Source organism: Ambystoma mexicanum, chromosome 13, assembly GCF_040938575.1.
Source record: "Ambystoma mexicanum isolate Mex_15411 chromosome 13, UKY_AmexF1_1, whole genome shotgun sequence".
NCBI lineage: Eukaryota > Metazoa > Chordata > Amphibia > Caudata > Ambystomatidae > Ambystoma > Ambystoma mexicanum.
The window spans coordinates 728,381,757-728,400,980 of record NC_090938.1 but is presented as its reverse complement, the minus strand read 5'-3'; the positions used below and the strand labels follow the sequence as shown (position 1 = coordinate 728,400,980).

Here is a 19,224-nt window from a genome sequence, read left to right as displayed (position 1 = left end):
ACCAGAGCAGAAGTGTACCCAATGGGCGGCCTCTTGGCCATTACATGGCGAGCGTCTTCACTTTTGGTTTCTCCGTCGCTTGTGTCCCCTTTTGGGCCTGGATGTCTTGAGTTTGCAGCCCTGCAGGATTTCCCCGCAGCTGTGATGGGGCGACTTTTTTTTATAATACATCTTTAGTTTGTTGATGACAATTCATCAGATCGCGTTTATGGACTACGTGTTGGCTTTTGCTTTCTTTAGGAACCCAGAGCCTGTTTTTCCGCTTCCCACCTGGCTCAGAGATGGATTTTGGGTAGAATTGCTGTACATTTAGTTTGGGCTTCTAGACGGTACATGCCACCTTCAGCGCCGTCTTATATTTACTAGAAGTGATGAGATATTAGTGTGTGGGACTGAAGCGTGTGTTTGTACAATACATTTATCTGGAGCTTCTCTCCACAGCAGCCTGTGTACTGCCCTTTTAAGACAAGCGCCGCCTCTTTTTGTCCAACGATGGCAAAATAAAACAAACTCAGCACAGTTTTTTTTCTTCTTTTTGTCGCCCTCCTCTTTGCATGCAACTGATCTGAATGCGTCAAAATACTGTGAAATGTCAGGAGTCTGTCTGTATGCCCCACCCTGGCCTTGGAGGCGTCGCAAAGAGATTGTGCTCGCAGTTAGCAGCACACAAAACACACACACATAAATAACCCAAAAAGAAGTATGCAATGGGAAATAGAAGGCAACAAACAAGGATCACACTTTTACAAGTGGAGTGGAACATCCAGCCGAATTAGATAAGGCAGCAATACAATTGTGATGATCAAATGCAGAACAGAGGAAGGTATCGGGTAATAAAATCGCGGCAAAAATCTCACCGGAAAAAAAAATTTGCAGCAAAAATGCTGTGGTTGGACCGGGTAAAGGTGTACCCCATTATACCATTTAAGGGGAGTGGGGGTTGCAGGGGTGTCCCCGGCTCCCCTTAAATGGTATAATGGGTCGGGGGTGTCCCCCGCATCGTTATCGTTTACATGATTGTGGTGGCAAAATCACTGCATTTTTGCGGCGATATTTTCTATCCACAGCCATTTTTGCCGTGATTTTAAGACATGGAACCCAGAGGAAACTCCCAAAACGATATCAGAACAGGCATTCTTGAATTTACAGTAACAATCATACAGAGTATCCAGACATCAAAATAAACATGTGATGACCAAGCATCAGCACATAAGCAGGAGCTACCCAAGAGCTACAGGACACTGACAATCCAGCTTCTAGGCGAGAGGCCTAATCGAACTTTTTGTACCACCTGTGCTTTAAATGTCCCCTAGATGTGTGCCAGTACTTCCTTATGAACACTGCCAAGCGCAAAGAGTTAATGTCACGCAGTTGTATTTGAACGGCACCAATTGCCATTGGGTGGGTCAAAAATAGCTCCGGGTGCAGTCAGTGTCTGTATTTGTACTCGCATATGTCTTGCTTGCAATCCATACAGCATGCGTTCAACCCAAGGACTGCCTCAATGTGCTATGGAATCAAGTCCTGGGGTTTTCTTTGTATTCTGGGACTTGTAGTCTTGCTTTTTTTCGATAATAAATGCAGCACTGTAGGCCACTGGTTACAAATAAAAAGATACAGGATGAAGTAAGATACTCAGACCTGACACAGGCTACTTCAATGCTCTGCTGCGCCGCCACCTACGAGGGAGGAGAAAAGCCTGACCATGGGGGTAGGGTTTCCTTTCATCCCTCAGTGTGTGGTGTGCAGAGAACAAAATAAAGATTTGATGTGCAAGTGCAAAGGGAATGTCCTGAGTATCGGGTATTCTTCAGTGAGCATGGGTTACCGTTGGAGAACGAGGAGCTGGTAGTGTGCCGCGATCGAACTTCCGCGCGAGATCCAAATTATAACATTTCTGGCCATTGCATAAGGCCTGTTATGCTTTAAACATTATGTACATCTCCAAACACACTCAGGAAACGTCACATAGGAATGTTCATATGGCACCAGTTGCCTGGAGAGGGAACAGTCGCTCCTTGTAGCCGTTGGTGTTCAGACAATCAGGCTCTCCTCAGATAGAAAGTATCTATTGTTAAAATCTGGCTAGCACCAGTTAAATTGCCTTAGATTCGAAGGCAATTTAACCGGTGCTAGCCAGATTTTAACTTGCTAGCATAACACTTGATACTTTTTCCATTGTCTGTATACTTCCAGTTTAAGATTACAGAAAAGTTCCTAATATTAAGGCCAAATTGGGCAGTTAATACACGCACCCCCCTTGCCAAATTTGTTTAACAAATATGTAGAGACCAAATGAGAGTTTGTTTGTAAAATGTGTGAGGATCAGTGAAATGGACTAACCTTTGGGGAGTTAAGACTGTGAAGGGCAAGGGTAGCAAAGACAAACTTTTAGCAACTGGCACCAGATGCAAAACACACATATATGTTCATATGCACATGTAATATTAGGAAAACAGATTTACCTGCTGCCTTGGGACTTTTGAAAAATGTACCTAGGTAAGTGGCAATTGATTGCAATGTATTCACTTTGCTGTGATAAATGGGCCGTTTTCATCGATATGCTCACAATCAATGCTCATGTACTGGTAACTCACATCACCCAACATGCCAGACAATGTTTGCCCACAGAAGCGCCTGGCTAGTGAATGGCGAGCTCTGCAATCATTGCATTCAAAACGTAGCGATTCGCAAAACACATCCAGTACCTGAATGAAGAGACTTCAAAGGCTGGTTTCTTGAAATATTTTCCATGATTTTATTTGTGAGAGAACAAGAAAAGTGATCCCTGAAGAAGTGATGGACGAAACCATCTGCCTGCTTCCAAAAGTTCTGATGTTTAGCACCTGGACAATTCCCGGAGCAAATGCCTGCCTGCAGTGGTACCTTGAGAGGTGGGTTCTTCTGGCAAACCCAATGTGCTCGCCAGGAAAACTGGGTGTTGCCATCCAATGGCAGGAATGAAAGCGGGAAACAGGAAGTGGTTGGGAACCAGGAGTTGATGCATCAGAAAGTGATGCGTGTGCCAGGAAATTACACTTGAACAAGAAGATAATACAGTAGCCATTAGATACTTGGTGGTGTGGCACATCTGTCGCCGCCAAAATGCCCCACTGTGGCAGATTGTCAGTGGTTCCTCTGCCATATTCAACAGTCTAAAAATTCAGAATGCAGGTGGGATGTCAAAAACCTGACCCAAGGACTTGGTGAATGTCACAAAATTTGATAACGTTTCCAGAAACTGTGTTCTTTAGAGTCTGAAGGAATACGCTGCAGTCCAAGGGATTATGTTTTGCTCCCTGCAAATGCTATTGGGAGGTATTGGAAGTGACTTTGATGTTCTGGCTTTTAGCGTCCCCCAAGTATGAGGTCCCGGGCTGAGAGTCTATGCCTGGAGGTTGGTCGGCAGGGGCGTAGCCTCTTCCCATCCTGAGAATTCCCATAGACTTGTTGTAGGACGGAGGGGGGCTTGGCAGACTTTGCAGGTACCCTTCTGGTCTGTTGCTTTCGGCAGGGGGTAACGGGCAGAGCCAAGTTCTGGTCCAGATGCTTTCCCCAAACCAACCATATTATACAAGCTGTGGTTCGCCTCCTCCACTTCTCTTCTGATTTGTTGCTGTGTCGCACCACGCTTAGGAGTTGGGAGAGCTCCTGCTTCAACTTGTAACGCCACCATGCTTCCTGGATGACAGTGGCGGCATGTGCCTTCTTCCGGAAGAGCTCCTTCCTGGCCCGCTCCCTTTGTATCACTGCCAGCTTCTCTGCAGTTGGGACGAAGTCTATATTCTGACTATGCCATGAAATAGATGGCCAGAGTCTAGAACTAGCACAGCTGTGCTGGGTTTCTTTCAAGCGGATAGTCGGTCCAAGCAAAGCCGACATGGCTACGTCACCTGCCGTGCAGCTTGCCGTTCCTGCTTGGCACGGCAGGCTAGGTAGTATGTTTTTTCGCATATTACTCCCTTTTATCCCAGTATCATTAATCTTCAAGAGGCCTCCCTTGGCGCTGCCAGGCCTGCTGGAGCCAGCTGGTGAACACCGTCCACACGCAAATCCTTGAGTCACTAGGTCCTTCCCTGGCTTTAGTCCTTGCACCGCTTTCTCTGCATGGCTTGATCTGGGGGCCTTGGTCTTCCTGCCAGAGGAGCTTGCAGATTCTGCCTGACATCTGCCACCGGAGGACACTGGTCTGGGTCCCTCTAATGATAGTTTACAAGAAGGTGTGAGGTTTTTGTAGCCAAGTGCACCCTGGCTGTTTGCACCTGCCTGTGGTTCCTCACGCATCCTCCCTGCGGATTCTGCTGATGTTAAGACCTCACTAGGTGCAACCTGTCTATTGCCCTCAGACCCTCTGTCAGAACGGAGGTGGACACGCATGGCTGTGCACTTGGATGGCTGTTGAGATGTGTCCTTTGTTCTCTTCTTTTCTTCACCTGCGACTGAAGCTTCCTCCCGCAAGCGATTATCTTTGATAGCCTTGGGCGAACCTACAACAGCTTTCACAGGCCGGTGCTTGTCTTTGGCTACCTTCGGTGACCCTTCGCTGGCTTGCTCCAAGGAGAGCTTGTCTTTGGCAGCCTTATGTGATGAGTCATTGACTTGCTTCAATCTGGGCTTCTCTTTGGTTGCCTTTGGAAACGCTTTGTTGACATTCTCGAATGGAAGTTTGTCTTTGGCTGCATTAGGGGAGTCTGTGTTTCCTTCTGTGGGTGAGGACTTCTCTTTGGCTGCCTTGGCTTCCCTGGGCGATCTCTCATTTATGTCCACCAATGGGGGATGGTTTTCAAATGCCCTTGGTGACACTTTACTGACTCCCTTGTGGGGGGGCTGGTCTTCGATCGTTTTGGGTGTTCCCTTGTTGGCTTCCTCCATCTGGTTTTGTGGGTCGGTGCTGATCGCCACCTCCTGTTCTACACCATTTAGGGGCTGAACGTCTGCACCACCATCCTCCCTCTTCATGTGAAGGCTGGTTGCTGCCGTTGCCCGTTTTTGGATGATGCCCCCCTCTGTCTCACGTCGCCTGTGTCCTTCTTCCCTTTTCTTGGCGGCAGCCCCCTTTCTCAGCAACTCGTGCTTCATGAGGAGGATCTTGCGTTCTTGAAAGGCCCGGCGCACCTTGTAGCCTTTGTAAACAGCCTGGATCCTGGTGCTAGCAATATCCTGGATAGCAGCGATTGACAGGGCTCCGCGCTCGAGCATGAACTGGACCACCTGGTGGTGTTCCCCCAGCAGGGCATAGTCCAGAGGCGTGTACCTCTCTTCGCTGTTTTCCATCTGGTTTGGAAATGCATCGAAGGCCAGAAGCAGCTTCACAGCATCGAGGTAGCCGTTGTTGCAAGACCAGTGCAGGGCTGTCCGGCCCTCTTTGTCCTGGACATTAGCATCAGCCTTGCTCTCCAGTAGTGCTGCCATGCAGGTGATATAGCCACCATGAGCAGCACATTGCAGCGGTGTGCGTCCCCCAGAGTCCCGTACATTGGGGTCAATGGCATTCTCCATAAGGATCCGGCAGACGTTAGCATTCCCCCCTAGGGCAGCCCAGTGCAATGGGGACCTTCCGTCTTGGTCCACCAGGTCCACCCTGGCACCTCCCTCAATGAGTGCCTGTACAACTGTCTGGTGCCCCATCTCGCAAGCACGAAAGAGTGGAGTTTGTTTGGCAAGGTCTGAAGCATCAGCCCGGGCACCCTGTTCCAGCAGCAGTCGTACTGTGCTCACATGCCCTGCTAGCGAGGCAGCATGCAAAGCCGTTCCGCCATAACGATCTGCCAAGTTGACATCGAGCTCGGGTTTCAGGACCAGCATGGCCCTCACCACATCATCACTGCCTTTGCCGGCTGCCCACATAAAAGCAGTGCGTCCCTCCAGGTCAGCATCGTCGCAGCCAGTGGGATGCCTCAGGAACACCTCCACTGTTTCGGGGTAATTGCTCTGTGCGGCGTAGTGCAGTGGGGTAGCACCCTGTCCGTCTGATGGTACAGCACCCTCACGGTGACGGTCAAGCAGCCGGCGGGCGATGGATGCATGGCCAAGCAGTGCCGCCCAGTGCAGTGGGGTGCGGAACAAATTGTCATAGGCCATCACACGGCAGCCCTGGTAAGAAGTCAAGGCCTCCACCACAGACTCATTTCCAGCAGCCACAGCGAAGTGCAAGGGAGTACGGCCCTCATAATCCTGCCAGTTCAGCAACGATTCTGTGGGGGCAGCATCCAAGATACAACGCACCATATGTACGGCACCAGGGTCTGGACTGTGCGCGGCCCAATGCAGTGGGATTCTGCCGTCGACATCGGGAATGCCAATGTTAGAGTTGTGCCGAATGAGGAGCCGGCCATGCTCTGGGTTGTTGTGGTAGGCGCTCCAGTGCAGAGCTGTCTGCTTATTGCGGTCCTGTGCATCCACTTCGCCTGGCGCCATGTGTTTCAGCAGCAGCGCCAGGCACTTGGCGCTCTTTGGTCTGGTGGCCAAGTGCAGCGGCGTAGTCTCTTCAGAATCTTTCTGCATCCAGTCTGCCCGCCTGGCTAAAAGCAGCTTCACAAAGCGGTAGTTACCGGTCTGTGCAGCCAGGTGCAGAGCAGAGCGTCGGCTGCGGTCTGCTCGGTTGACGTCAGCACCAGCCTTGAGCAGCAGTGCAGCACAATCCAGTCGGTCGGCAAGCACACAGTACATGAGTGGCGTCCGACCCAGTTGGTCTTCTCGATCTTTCAGCTCGGGCTGAGCTGTCAGGTGCTTCTCTAGGACCCGTTTATCGCCTGTCACTGCAGCTGCATGGACTGCAGAGGCAGGCTGATGGTCTCCGGGGAGATTCTCAGGTGAGACACCGGCCATGATGAGGATGATGATGATTCAGGCTAGCCACCGGAATCGCATTTGGAAGTCTGGACGATTCAGGAAGTTGGCCATGGTGCCTGGGGGGCTTGACCAGCTGTTGGTGCAGACTCTGTATAAGGCATTCCGGCTGGGGCCAGTTTCTAGACCCTTCCGGTCAGGAACCAGTAAAGTTCAGGTAGATCCTGAGCCCTTTTCTGGGGAAGTCAAGATGGTTAAGGGATGCCACCAGACCCTCACTCAAGTTCCAAGAAGCTAAGGAAGCCCTCTTGCAATCGGGCATGATGGCAGAGGCCGGTTTAAGATGCAGGTTCTTTGATTTAAATCCTGGGATATCCAGTAAGCTGAGGTCTACTCTGGTGCAGACGTGGGCAAAGGCCAGCCTGAAGGCTCAGAGGCTGAGGGAGGTCACTGGAGTCTTGGTGGGTTCGTGAGATCGAGTCTAGAGCTGCCATGCCGCCCGAGGCAGGCCTGCACACTTTCCCCTTTTAGTGTATGTAAAGTTGAGCAGGTTAGGTCGTGACGTCTGGTCCAGGTCAGCCATGACAGTTCACTGGACACTCTGGAAAGTTCAGAAAGTCGTGCTCTGCTGCAGCAGCAATGAGGGCTGAGGTGCTGGATCCCGCAGTCTCGCTTCCAGCCTCTTGGAAATGCGCGAATATGAGGCCTTGTCCGCCACGGTGCTCGCTTGAGGCCCCGGCCGGCCTTGCTGTGTTCAAGTGCACTCTGCTGAAGCCGCCCTCCAGGGGAGGGGGAGGGGGAGGGGGAGCACAGCGGCGGGAAAGGGAGGGGTAGAGGGAGAAAGGGTGGAGCCTTTCCCGAGACCCCGCCGTGGATGGAGGGAGGGGGCGAGGTGAGAGATCATCACGGGGGCGGGGATTAGGGCCAGATCCTGGGAAGGCCGGAGAGGGAGGAGGATACGGTGGGAGGCGCGGGCTGCAGAGAAGAGAAGTGAAGGCGACCCGAGACGCGGGATACGAGGGGGAGAGGAGATGGCGCAGCAGGACATGCGGGCTTCCCCCTCAATCCCACCAAAAGCCCAGAGGGGTGTGAACATGGCAGCCGCCTGCTATTTATCACTGAACCTTGGGGTGCCCTAGGGAGGCACACACATAACCCAAACCCCCCCCCCCCCCCCCCCCCGTGCGAGGCGGAAAACGCCGGAAACTGTTTGAGGGGCAGCGGAAGAGCACACTTGTGCGGAGGGGATCCTATCCTTTTGTGCGGCGACGGGGGTGGGGGTCCTATCTTTTCACCCCAAGAGGGAAGAAGCAGACCAGCAGTTGCCCACATGATCCATTCCAACCTTTAGGTGCGTAACTAGCCCTGCTTTTTTCTGTGCATTCTGGGACTTGTATTTCTGCTTTTATCATTATGAAGCTCACTGCAAATTCCATAATGCAAAGGAAATCGAGGCTGGATAATCATCAACAGTTTGGGATGGGCTATGTTGGCAACTTGGTGTGAACCCTGCACTCAGGGGGGGGGGGTCACTGAACCTGCCGCAGTGCCTGGGCAGAAACACAAAGCATACTACATTCGTTCCACTATGAATTTAGCGCCGACACCCTCAGTGGGGTGGCACGGTGACAGCCCTTGTTGCTCCCAATGCCCCCCCCAGCTCTCATTCCACATTCCGACTCTCACTCCTGCCCGGCTACCCTCCTCCCAAATCAGCCCAACCCCCATCCATCCAAAGGATAGGCAGAGACCAGTAGGATGAGTGGGAGAAAAAATTGCCACAGCAAACTTTATTACACAAAGTCAGGAGTTAGCTTACAGGTGTTCCGTTCACGCTCAGGATTCTGCGCTGAGAGCAAGCAACTCCCCCCCCCCCCCGCCCCTTCCGGTCCTTGGGGGACCCGGCGCGGGCGCCCAGTCCCTTCCTCAGCAGTCCCTCTCTACCCTTTGGCCATTTCTTTGTTTTGCAATTTCTTTCTTTGTTTTGCAATTTTCTTTTCATTTTTCTTTCCCCAACGCTATTTAAGTGCAATTTTATTCCGTGCTTTACTTTCTTTCCATTCTCCATTTCCGCTTAGGCTCCGTCTAAAGGATGCGTTCCGGTCTCCTTTTCCCCTTTTGCTCCCTTACCCCTGGATTCCCTCTTCCCGTTTCCCCGGGTTGTCTTATTAATCATTGTTAATTATCTCTCCCCAAACAGGTCTTCCTCCAACCCATCCTGCCAGGGAGCCCCTCTCCCCCCCTTCCGCCAAGACCCCGATCTGCCCTAGCTCTCCCCGCCGCCTTAGTTGTCCCATCCCCTCCGGCCCCCATCGCGCCCTCCTGTTCTAGAGAGCCCCATCCATCAAGCGCTACCTATCCCCCAGAGCCCAGCATCCTTCTTATCCCCATCCCCATCCTCTTCCCCTGCCTTTCGCTAAAGAGGGGTCCTCCCCAACTATCCCCCCTGCTCCTCCTGGGCCCTACCCCCCGCACTCCAAGGCCCCCCCCCCAAGTTTCTTTTTGATCTCATTAAGCTGCCAATCACGAAGTTCCCCCCTCTCTTGAACCCCCCCTTAACCTCCCCCAACTCCCAGGGTCCCCCCTTCCCCTCAGTTACCAACGTACTTTCCGGAGCCCCGTTTACAGTGCAAACTTTCAATTAACCCCCCCTTCCTGACTTCATTGTTGCTTTCCAATTTTCAGTTTCCAACGATGCACTTCCCATTTCCCCCACCCACTTTTGGAGTTGGAAAGGTCTTCCAAGCCCCCTAACCCTCCCCATTAACGTGGGCCTCCCCTGAGTCTTATACTCATGGGCGCCGTTCTTAATGAGCTGATGGCTGTGCAGTTCCCCTTGTGGTATCCGCCAGTACTTTCTAACGGGAACACCAGATAACATCCGCTGGGCTTGTCTGCAAGAGACCGGTCGCTGCGACCGGTGTCACCGCCATGACTCGCAGCGGGCCACCGGCCGCAGTGAGTTCCCCCTCATGCACCTGGTCGCCTTAGTGCACGAATCCCCAGTTATACTCCCAACCTGTTCTTTTTACCCCCATTCATTCTGTCCGCAACAGACACGCAGGCCCTCCGGCTAGAACCGGTGGCGTGATGAATGGTGCTGCGGCCTTCCCTGCTGGTGCTCCTCCTGACAGTTTGCTGCTTATTCCGTACTCCATTGCAGGAGGGCCCCTGACCTGGCAGCGGCGTTCCGAAATGAGGCCTTCCTTTGACCGCTCCGTTCCGTTTCCTAGCGGAGGCCCTCCAAACCCCCTAAGTGTTGGGGAGGGGGCGTTTTGGGCAAACTAACAGCCTTTCTTAATGGGTACATCTATAGCATTCCACCCCCCCTTCCTTGTGGGCCCTCATTTGTAAGCCTTTTGATAACTTCTGTTGTTGCATCTGTCTAAGCAATGTCTTAATGACTATTGATTTGATAGACTGATTTACCCATGTCATATCCTTTCCGTATGCTAGGAATCCTGTCCAATTCTTCCACCCCCCCTCCCCGTGTCCGCTCTGCCCTCGCCCACCCCCTCTTCCCTTGCAACCCCCCCTGTCACCATGCACGTAATCAGCCCCTCCTAGCGCCCCCTCCCTTTGCCCCCCTTCACACGCCCGCCAGAGCACCCCTCTCCTGCAAGAGAGAGAGGGGAATCCGGCTTGCGCACCCTACCTTTCCCCTAGCTTAACCTGCGCTGTTGGCCATCCCACTTCTAAAGCCTGTGGCGGAGGTTGCGCCTGTGCCGCTCTATCACTTGCCCCGCCCAGAGTGGGGGGGTTTGCCCTTGCACCCAGCCCAAAATGCTCTGTTTTAACCGCAGCTAGTCATGCAAAACCTTGCGCCACTACGCTCTCATGGGCATCTGTAGGCGTACCCAAGTTTCCAATTGTTCTAACCAAACGCTCTCTTCCTGTATCTGTTGTTGGTTAATCTTACTCCTTGAACCCTGTGAACATTGTAAAAACTCCCAACCTTAAGGGACACTGGTAAGTAGCGAAAAAGCGAGATTGTGCAGTGAACGTCCTTGGTGAATCATTAGAGAGAGAAACGATTTTATATGTACAAACGCCGAACACGCACCGGCTCCTTGCGGTCTTTGGCCGGGCGTTGCCCCCAGGTTTGAATGTACATTCTATTGTCGGCAAACATCAGACTCTACCTCACTTTCCTCCACTCTTTTATGCTTTTGTGCTTGTGGACGATCCTGGCGCAGCACAAGGGCGTTCACACTGCCGCTGGATATCTTGCCCGGCGTATCCCCGCCTACCCATGTAAAACCTTTGTGCGCCTTGCCCGACGTGCTGCTTACCCGCCCGTACGAGCCCGCACTCTCTCCGCCTAAATGTGCCGCATTCCAGCCCACACTTCGACAATCCAACAGATCGAGCATTTAAAACTGTATCCATCATTCCACCTGCGTGGTAATCCAATCCTTCCAGACCTCATTTGCGCCTTGAAACACTTGTGTATATGCTCGTTATAAATTCCCCACCGCGTCAAAACGTGCGGTGTTCACTAGCAACCATTGCTTCCTCCTGCCGCAGCTGGCACCTGCGAACCCCATAGCTACCTCACCTGTATTTAATCCCCATGCCTGTTATCAAACCTCGCCTAAAACCTAATGTTACAAGCCGAGCCGGGACCCCGTCCATAACTCCATCGCGATTTATATTTAATGGCCGTGCTCCCTGATCTCTGCGCTCAACAGTTTCAAACCCATTTGCGATGCACCTGCAGTCGGTCCCCATGCAGCCCGTTTTTTTTTTTTTTGCGCGCCCCCCCGCCACATCTATAAAGATGATCGTGACAAAATTGATGGCTGCGAGCTCTGCTGAAAGTGACGAAACCCAAAAGCAGCTACTATTTTTTGGCTACTAGCTGTTTGCATAATACCTTTCCTTTAATTTGCTCATTTTTACTGACCAACGCTCCACCTCTCCATGCTAAGTGCAACTGCCATGCTACGTTTTTGATAAAGTGCCTGTTAAGTACATTGGATCTGCAATGCCAACGAAAGGTATTGCCGAATGAACACAAAGCCTACTTTGAACACCCCGCTGGATGCAAATACCCTCCTTTACCCACTAAACCTAATGACATTGGTAATCTTAGCCTTGCAAATCCATATAAACAGCACAATCTCTATGTATGAAATCCCCCCCCTTATGCAACAAAACATTTGAAACGCGACCATCCCACTGTAGATTGAAAGCAAATTAACCCTAATGGTCACCACTGCCACCATGCCCCTTGGGTATCCAAACCCCCCCCCACCCCGGCCAGAAGCGCACCAACGGACCCCAGCGCTCAACCGTCCTGCCTTTTGCCTTGTAGCCCCTTGGCGGGCCTTATCGCTGCTGCACTACTGTTGCACGTGATGCAAAACGCCTTCCCCCACCCCATGAGGGGTGACGCATTTCCCTTTGTGTAGCCCACTTATGCGCAAGTTCATCTACAGCAAAATTCACCCCTTCCCCTTAGCGCGCGCCAAAACTTAACCCCGCCCGCACTGAATTAAAACTTCGAAAACACAACCAGTGCCCAGAGCACAGAAATATGACAACAATGATGACGCACCCTGCGCCATGTCACTCCACCATTCCTGCATATTAAGTTTACTTTTCGCACAGCAACAAGCCTACCCCACGCATTTCACTTCATGTACCCACCTATGCACAAGTTCATCAACATCAAATTCACCACCCCATAGCGCACGCCACAACTTAACCCCCGCCCGCACTGAATTCAAACCACCCTTCAAACCTCCACCCATGCACCCTCCGTTGAGCGCAAACGCCTACTCAGGGCCAGTCTGGCAGTAAAGAGACTGCCTCCTGGTAAACGCCAACCTGGCCATCATTCTTTAATAATAACCTTGCAACTCCCCATCCCACTCCCCCCCCCCCCCAAGAGCCAAGTGTCCATCCACACCCGATGGCCACGTTACCCTCCTGAAAATGGTTGTTACCCATCCCTTCCTTCTATGGCCCCTCTGCTGGGATTTAAGTTTGCCTTCCGAGCCCCCCACCCTCCCAATCATACCTTCAAACGTAACTCCGCGATACAGTACCTGAATATGGCAACCCATTAAACATGCATTAACTCTAGTCCCAATGCCCCAAACCTCTGCCTTGCCACGTGGCTAACTACTATTGTTGCACCGCCCACCCCCAGGTAAACATGCAAGCAGGCGCAATATCCCTAACTCCGACCCTTCCACCAACCCAGAAAGCCCCTTCACACCGTTTCAACATGTGGCGACCCATAACCGCTCACCCAACAACCACTTGTGTTTGAATGAGTTATGCCATGGCCGGCAAGCAAATCACTTTACCCCAAAAGCGATGCCACCCGCCCACAAAGCCATTCGCAAATAACTCATTCTACCCACTAGATATGCAACAATCTTTAATCACAAACGCCTTGCCCCTGCGTGGACCCACTGACCAAAAGCCCAACCAATGGTGTTACAAACCTGGAAAACGAGACCAGCCCGCACTCTGACTCCATTGCCACCATCTGGTATTAGAGCACAAATTAAACGCCTTCCAGGCTCGGCAAGAATGCAACTACCTCTCTCTACCCGTTAAACATGCAAACATTTAATAAACCTTGCCTTGCAACCCCTTCTCCCCAGCACGATCCCAGATGTTACACTCCCTCACCCCCCTTTTGCAATCAAACATTTCACCGCGACCAACCCGCTGCCCGTGGTTGTGTCAGCAAATTAACATTAACGAATCACTACCCAAGCATCCATTAATGCGCCTTGCAGAGTGCCTCTTTTCCCCCAGAGCGATCCAATGTGTTAAAACGTCCCCCCACCATTCAATTCACCAAACCATATTCAACCTGCACTGCCCCTGAGCATGCGGCGGCAAGGGCATCCTTCCATACAGCCCAATCCAGAATCAGAAAAGGCAGCCTTGCAACCATACGTGGGCCTACTCCTGTGTCCTACCTTACTCGAACCCCTGGAACCCCCAGCGGCACCCTGCCGCAAACCTTTAGTCCGCAGCCCCCCGTGGCGCCACAGCCATCTGGCCACTCATTTCCCGCACCATGGTTGTTCCCCTCCCCGATTGGAGCGTGGTATTAGCCTTCACTGAACAACCAACCCCTCCTGCACTCTGTACCTTGCACCATAGTTTGCCCTCTATAACTTAGGAGCTTCGTGCCTGCCTATTAACCCTCTGTCCCCATTTCTATGTGCAGACCCTTGTACCCATCCTGTGCCTTCCTGATGCATCCATTACCAAATACCTGCATTTAAAAGGGACCCCCATTTCGTCTTTGCCACCCATACTCCTTCCTGCTAACGGCACCCTTAACCATCATGTTTCCTCCTCTCCACTTGATGGCAGCACTCCTCCATTTGTACTGCCGTACCTGTGATACCTTCCTCCTGGGCGTCGTGCCCCAGTGCGCTTGTTGGCATGCAATTGAAAACCAGCGCATCCCTACTAGGCGCTGCCTCTTAGCTGAGAATTATAGAAAAGTAATTTTAAACCTCCTATGCATTTCTTTATTTATACTTGTATAACCGCCACCTACCTCAGTAAGACATGTTTGTTAAACAATTGTTTTCCCACAAGACCTGCCAACGACCCACACCGTCATACCCAACCAAACATTGGAAATGCTGTGCGTGCACATTTCGAAAATAAAGCCACGTGGCGCGGTGGCCATTAACACTGTTCATTTTGTCTGCAAACCCAAAACTGACTTATTTCCCGCATGTAATATATGCCCACCATGTCCCATAGGACGGAGGCTGCCCATGCCCGGTAAACAATAACTTTCCCAAAAGCGCTGCCACGACCCACACAGTCTAGCACAATCCACACCTTGAAAATGCTTGAAACCCTTGTGGCTATGACCTGGCCCCCTGGCCGTAGTTGGAACAACTTTTCCCCCGACAGAGTGCGCGACCGTCCGTCGGCTAAAACCTGGACCCTCAGCCCGACGCCATTGCCCATGAGGGGTGCACCGGCCCGCGCCCTCCCCCATCCGAGACCGAACCATGTAGTTGTTTGCCCGCACTCACGTGCCTTACAATGGCCGGTATATTTTGCCAATACAACTATAGGTGTGTCCTTGCCGCGCCTCCTGGATCCCCCACGCTAATAGCCACTGTATATAAGGGCAACGAGAGCCCTCCCCGCTTAAGCTTCGGGACTAAAATTAACCTGTGCGACCCTTTCCCGCACAGCACCCCCTTCCTGGAAGCCAAGGTCGTTTCGCGTGTCTGCGTTGCCTATGTTATCCCCGATACCCATTCATTCCTTGGCCCCTCTGCTGGGTTAATGTTTAGCATACCGCGCACCTCCCCCTCCTAATAAATCCTTAACGACCCCCTGCCCTACAGTAACCGATTTGCCCCTCCCGGGCGATCCCATTAGACATCCCTTAAACTATGTGTCCTGGTGCTCCAACTCTCTACTTTGCTACACGTGAACACCATTAGCAAGCCCATGCATAGGATTACCCCAATATCGTTCCTATTAAACCGGAGTCGTTGAAATGCGCAGCTCCCTCGCTGAGGGAATGCACCACCAATCCTCTTGGTGAACAAAACTTGGAAAACCACTATGGCATGGAAACATCATGCACTACTATCCCACCTAACTTTCCCATGCATGCCGATTTCCACACTTTCAACTGAACATGGCAATCGCTGCCCATACGAGGCTTGGCCTCTTACGTGTGTGCATAATGATGGCCTGCTGCTTTGCGAGCCGTAGTAATCATGCAGGGATCGGAAAATGTTGCCGTGTTTGGATTATTAACCTGAATGTCCTAATACCCGGCCCGTTTTGCCGAATGGTGATGTCCTGTGCCCGTGGCCGCGAGGCCCTTGACTTGAGGTGGATTCCAACTATGGGTCGAACCATACCAAACGACCATGATCCCTTCCTGCCTGCCTCCGGTTTCCCCCTGTGCCATGCCGTGGCCCTTTGCTCACGCGACATGCGTTTACCCCGCCGGCCCTTAACTTCATCCTCAACTTCTGGCGCACCTGACTATGCGCCCTGTCTGTAATTTAACTTCCAACCCCCCAAATATTCACCACGTGGTGTGCGCGGATATAACGCCCCCCCTCCAACGCGGCCACCAGCCCCTCCTAAGCCGCCATGCGCCGCCGATGCCCACCCCCTAGTTCTTCCTTCCTCCTGCCCGCATTTACCTTGTGTCCCGGCTCGAACCGAAATCCGCTTCTGTTCTACCGCCCGAGTCCTACCGCCGTCGCTCGCTCCTTTGTGCTACGCCTGGAACAACCACCGCCTGGAAAGACGACCTTTCTAGAAACCCGACCCGGCTGGAACTGGCCTGCAACTTTGGACTTGTGACTGCAACGTTGGCGAGGAGCCGGCAAAGAGAGACCCTGCAACCCTTGTCCAGGTGTTTTTATAGCGCCAATGGGCGCACGGGAGATGTCAACCACCCCCTTGCCCCTCCTTCTGGGTGGAGTAATGCTTGGCTCACCCCCCCCATCCCCTCCCGACTCCTCTTGCCCCCGTGCCGCGTGAGGCAGTCGGCACTAAGGGGGGCCTCCGCCGAGGGGCCCTCCTTCGTAGGACGCGGGATCCCGTCGTTGTCAGCGTTAAACATTTTGCATCGAGTGCACAAAGACTGGCCATGAAAATGAGGATGGAGTTGTGACGTCAGCTCCCACACGCTCGGGGGAAAACTTGTTCTGACCCTTGACAGTGAATCACTTGCCGTTCCATCAGACACTGCGGCAGGAAGACGCGCCCCACTCCAGCCGGGCACCTTCCAAGTTCCAGCAATTCACTTTCAGAGCTGGCTGTAATGCTGAGTCGAAAGCCAACCGGCTGTGAGTCACAGTATAACGCAATAAAAAAAGCCCAGAACCAATCACAACCAAGATTGCGAAATATGTTGACTGGGGAAACCTGAAGTGAAAGGCCTATGTGTGGTCAGTCAGCTGTGTATATATAAGGTATGGTATTGTTTATTTATATAGCGCCTATACACAGGCAAGTGTTTCAAGGCGCTCAAGGAGGGTGGGAGCAAGGGGAAACAACAGTCGCTCATAGCCCATGAAATTCGGAGGCAATAGAAGTCTGCACAGTCAAAGTCAGTGAGTAAAAAAACACATTTAACAGTTTGGGAGATAGCAAATACGGCTGGTGGCGATTCTGCAGTTTTACCAGTGCAATTAAGGGGTGAAGACAAGGGGGAACAGACATACGATCTTCAGGCGTGGTGCGTACGGATCGAGCCAGTGCACAGATGGTCAAGGTGGGGTGTGGGGGCAGGAGGATGAAGTGCACCCAGTCGGTTGAGACTGAGGTAAGTGCAGAGGGCCACACTCTAGGGTACATTTCGTAAGTGCAGTGAGTGTGGGTGAGGTGTAGGGCTCTGAGTCAAGTGCGAAAATGGACGGGCAAGTGGTGCGGGGGACCAGTGAGACTCTGAGGTACACCGACAGCCAGGCAGCGTGTTGTAAGGAAGAGGAGGGAGAGCGGGAAAACAGAGAACTGGGTTAGCAGGGTTGAGGGAGAGAGAAGAGGAAAGTCTTGAGATTCCAGAATTTAAGGAGATTCGGCTCAAGACGGAAGTGCATTGGGTGTGTGTGAGGTGTAGGTGTAGAGAAGAACTAGGCTGCATGCTAACACTGCATACTACCTGCAACCCAGGGACACCAGCTGTGGAGTTGGCACACTGCAAACTCAATTGCACAAGTAGAGAGTCACATACCTCTTGGTACAGGTTGCTGGAACCATGGGTGTTTACCTCAGCACACTCCATGTAGCGTTGAAGAGCATCAGTGGCATGGAAGTGTGGATCCTGATGCTGGGGTTGGACCATGCTGGCAAAACCACCATTCTCTACAAACTGAAGCTGAACAAGACTGACCACTATCCCCACCATTGGCTTCAACGTTGAGACAGTGGAGTCCATGAAGAATGCGTCCTTCACAGTTTGGGACGTAGGTAGCCAAGCCAAGATCCGGCCTCTGTGGAGGCACTACTTCACCAATACGGATGGGCTGCTCTTCGTGGTGGACAGCACCGACAAAGAGCGCTTGGAGGAGGCCCGGTACAAGCTGGATGCCATCTTAGAGAATGATCAAATGTGGGGCGTTCCAGTGATATAATATGGCATTTATAACGCGCCTATACACAGGTGTTTCAAGGTGCTACGAGGCAAGGGAGGGGGAACAGAGGGAAGACAAAGACAACGATCCTACTAGGCCAGGTGTCATTCAGATCGCACAAGTGCATGGGAAGGGGGGAGGGGGAACATGCAGGGGTGGAAGGGGGAGGGCACAGTGCAGAACATGGGATAAAAGGATAAATAAGTACAAGTATGGCCAGGTGGTGGCAAGTGCAAGGGGTAAGTGCAGACAACAGGTGTCAAGTGCTGGTGGACTGAAGGGATACAGAAAACCGTCCCCAGGTGCAGGGGTTGCCAGGAAGGCAGTGCAGGTGTGCGACTTGCAGGGCAGGGGACCTGGGCCCGAGATCAGAGGGTAGCCAGGGAGCCAGTGCAGTTTCAGTATCAGCTAGGAAATTCAGCATGGGAGAGGAGGAGAGAAAACAGAAGCAAAGAGAAAGGTTTTGAGGTGCTTCCGGAACCGGAGATGGTTCTCCTCAAGTTTCTTGGAGGCAGTTTTAGTCCTGGCCAATAAACAGGACCTGGTCGGGGCCCGGAGCTCCTTGGTACTGGTGGAAGAGCTGGGGCTTGGGAAGCTGTTTGGGCACGAGTGGCACGTACACTATATGTGACGGGCTATTGGAAGGGATGAGAAGATGGCTGCGATGGTCAAACAGCGCAGGAAGAGCAGGCCATTTTGATAAGTAACACTCAAGCAGTAAGACCTTGATGGATGCTTGGGACACACGGATCATTCAGAAGCCGAACATAACTTCCATATTTCCAATTTATATTTTGCACTTAATTATGGGGATTAGCCAGTTTCTTATGATGCTCATGAGAACTAACCATAGCCCAGTGGATTTGGAGGAGAACACACAATGCGTGGAGGGGACACAGTTAAAGAAATTATACAAGTGTCTGTGGACACAAACAGAACAGGGTAGAAAACCGAAGAAGGGTCCCCTTTTGGAAAAACACACGGGGACCGCAAATTGATTACAATATCCCCCTGAGCTGTCTGTTCCCGACCCAGGGCTGGGCGAAGTGACTTCATTTCGGAGGAAATAGGACGTACTTTTAAGATATAAACAAATTCCCAAACCAAGGAAACATTTTCTTGCCGCTGTGGCCAGGATAGAAAAACTGCATGGAGATTTTCCATCTTAAAGTAGTACAACACAATCTGGGACATAACTGTGAAAAATATATCCACAAAACAATGGTAACATATTTGACCTACACTGTAAATTGTAGAACTTATACTCTGAACATCGGACAACATTTATCACACACCAACTTGAATTACTGCAAAAAGAACTGTTTGT

The 19,224-nt window shown here is 51.9% G+C and overlaps 2 protein-coding genes and 1 pseudogene across 2 annotated transcripts in view; 1 reads left to right on the top strand and 2 right to left on the bottom strand.

Moving 5' to 3' along the window:
- The window catches only part of LOC138521827 (G-protein-signaling modulator 1-like), a 165,164-nt gene extending 162,322 nt beyond the window's left edge, over positions 1-2,842 (bottom strand). Inside the window, exon 1 of the mRNA XM_069634947.1 lies at positions 2,709-2,842. The gene's annotated coding sequence lies outside the window, so the exon portion shown is untranslated. The remainder of the gene's footprint in view (positions 1-2,708) is intronic.
- On the bottom strand, positions 2,735-7,862 carry INVS (inversin). Its single transcript, XM_069634945.1, has one exon. The coding sequence runs from the start codon at positions 6,826-6,828 to the stop codon at positions 3,349-3,351; it is 3,480 nt and encodes a 1,159-aa protein (XP_069491046.1). The 5' UTR covers positions 6,829-7,862; the 3' UTR covers positions 2,735-3,348.
- Positions 7,863-17,521: 9,659 nt separating this feature from the next.
- Positions 17,522-18,528, top strand: LOC138520512 (uncharacterized; annotated as a pseudogene).
- Positions 18,529-19,224: the final 696 nt, after the last annotated feature.

What these genes read in the sequence shown, in the direction of transcription:
- INVS (XM_069634945.1), bottom strand. Translation starts at nt 6,828, where the DNA reads ATGGCCGGTGTCTCACCTGAGAATCTCCCCGGAGACCATCAGCCTGCC.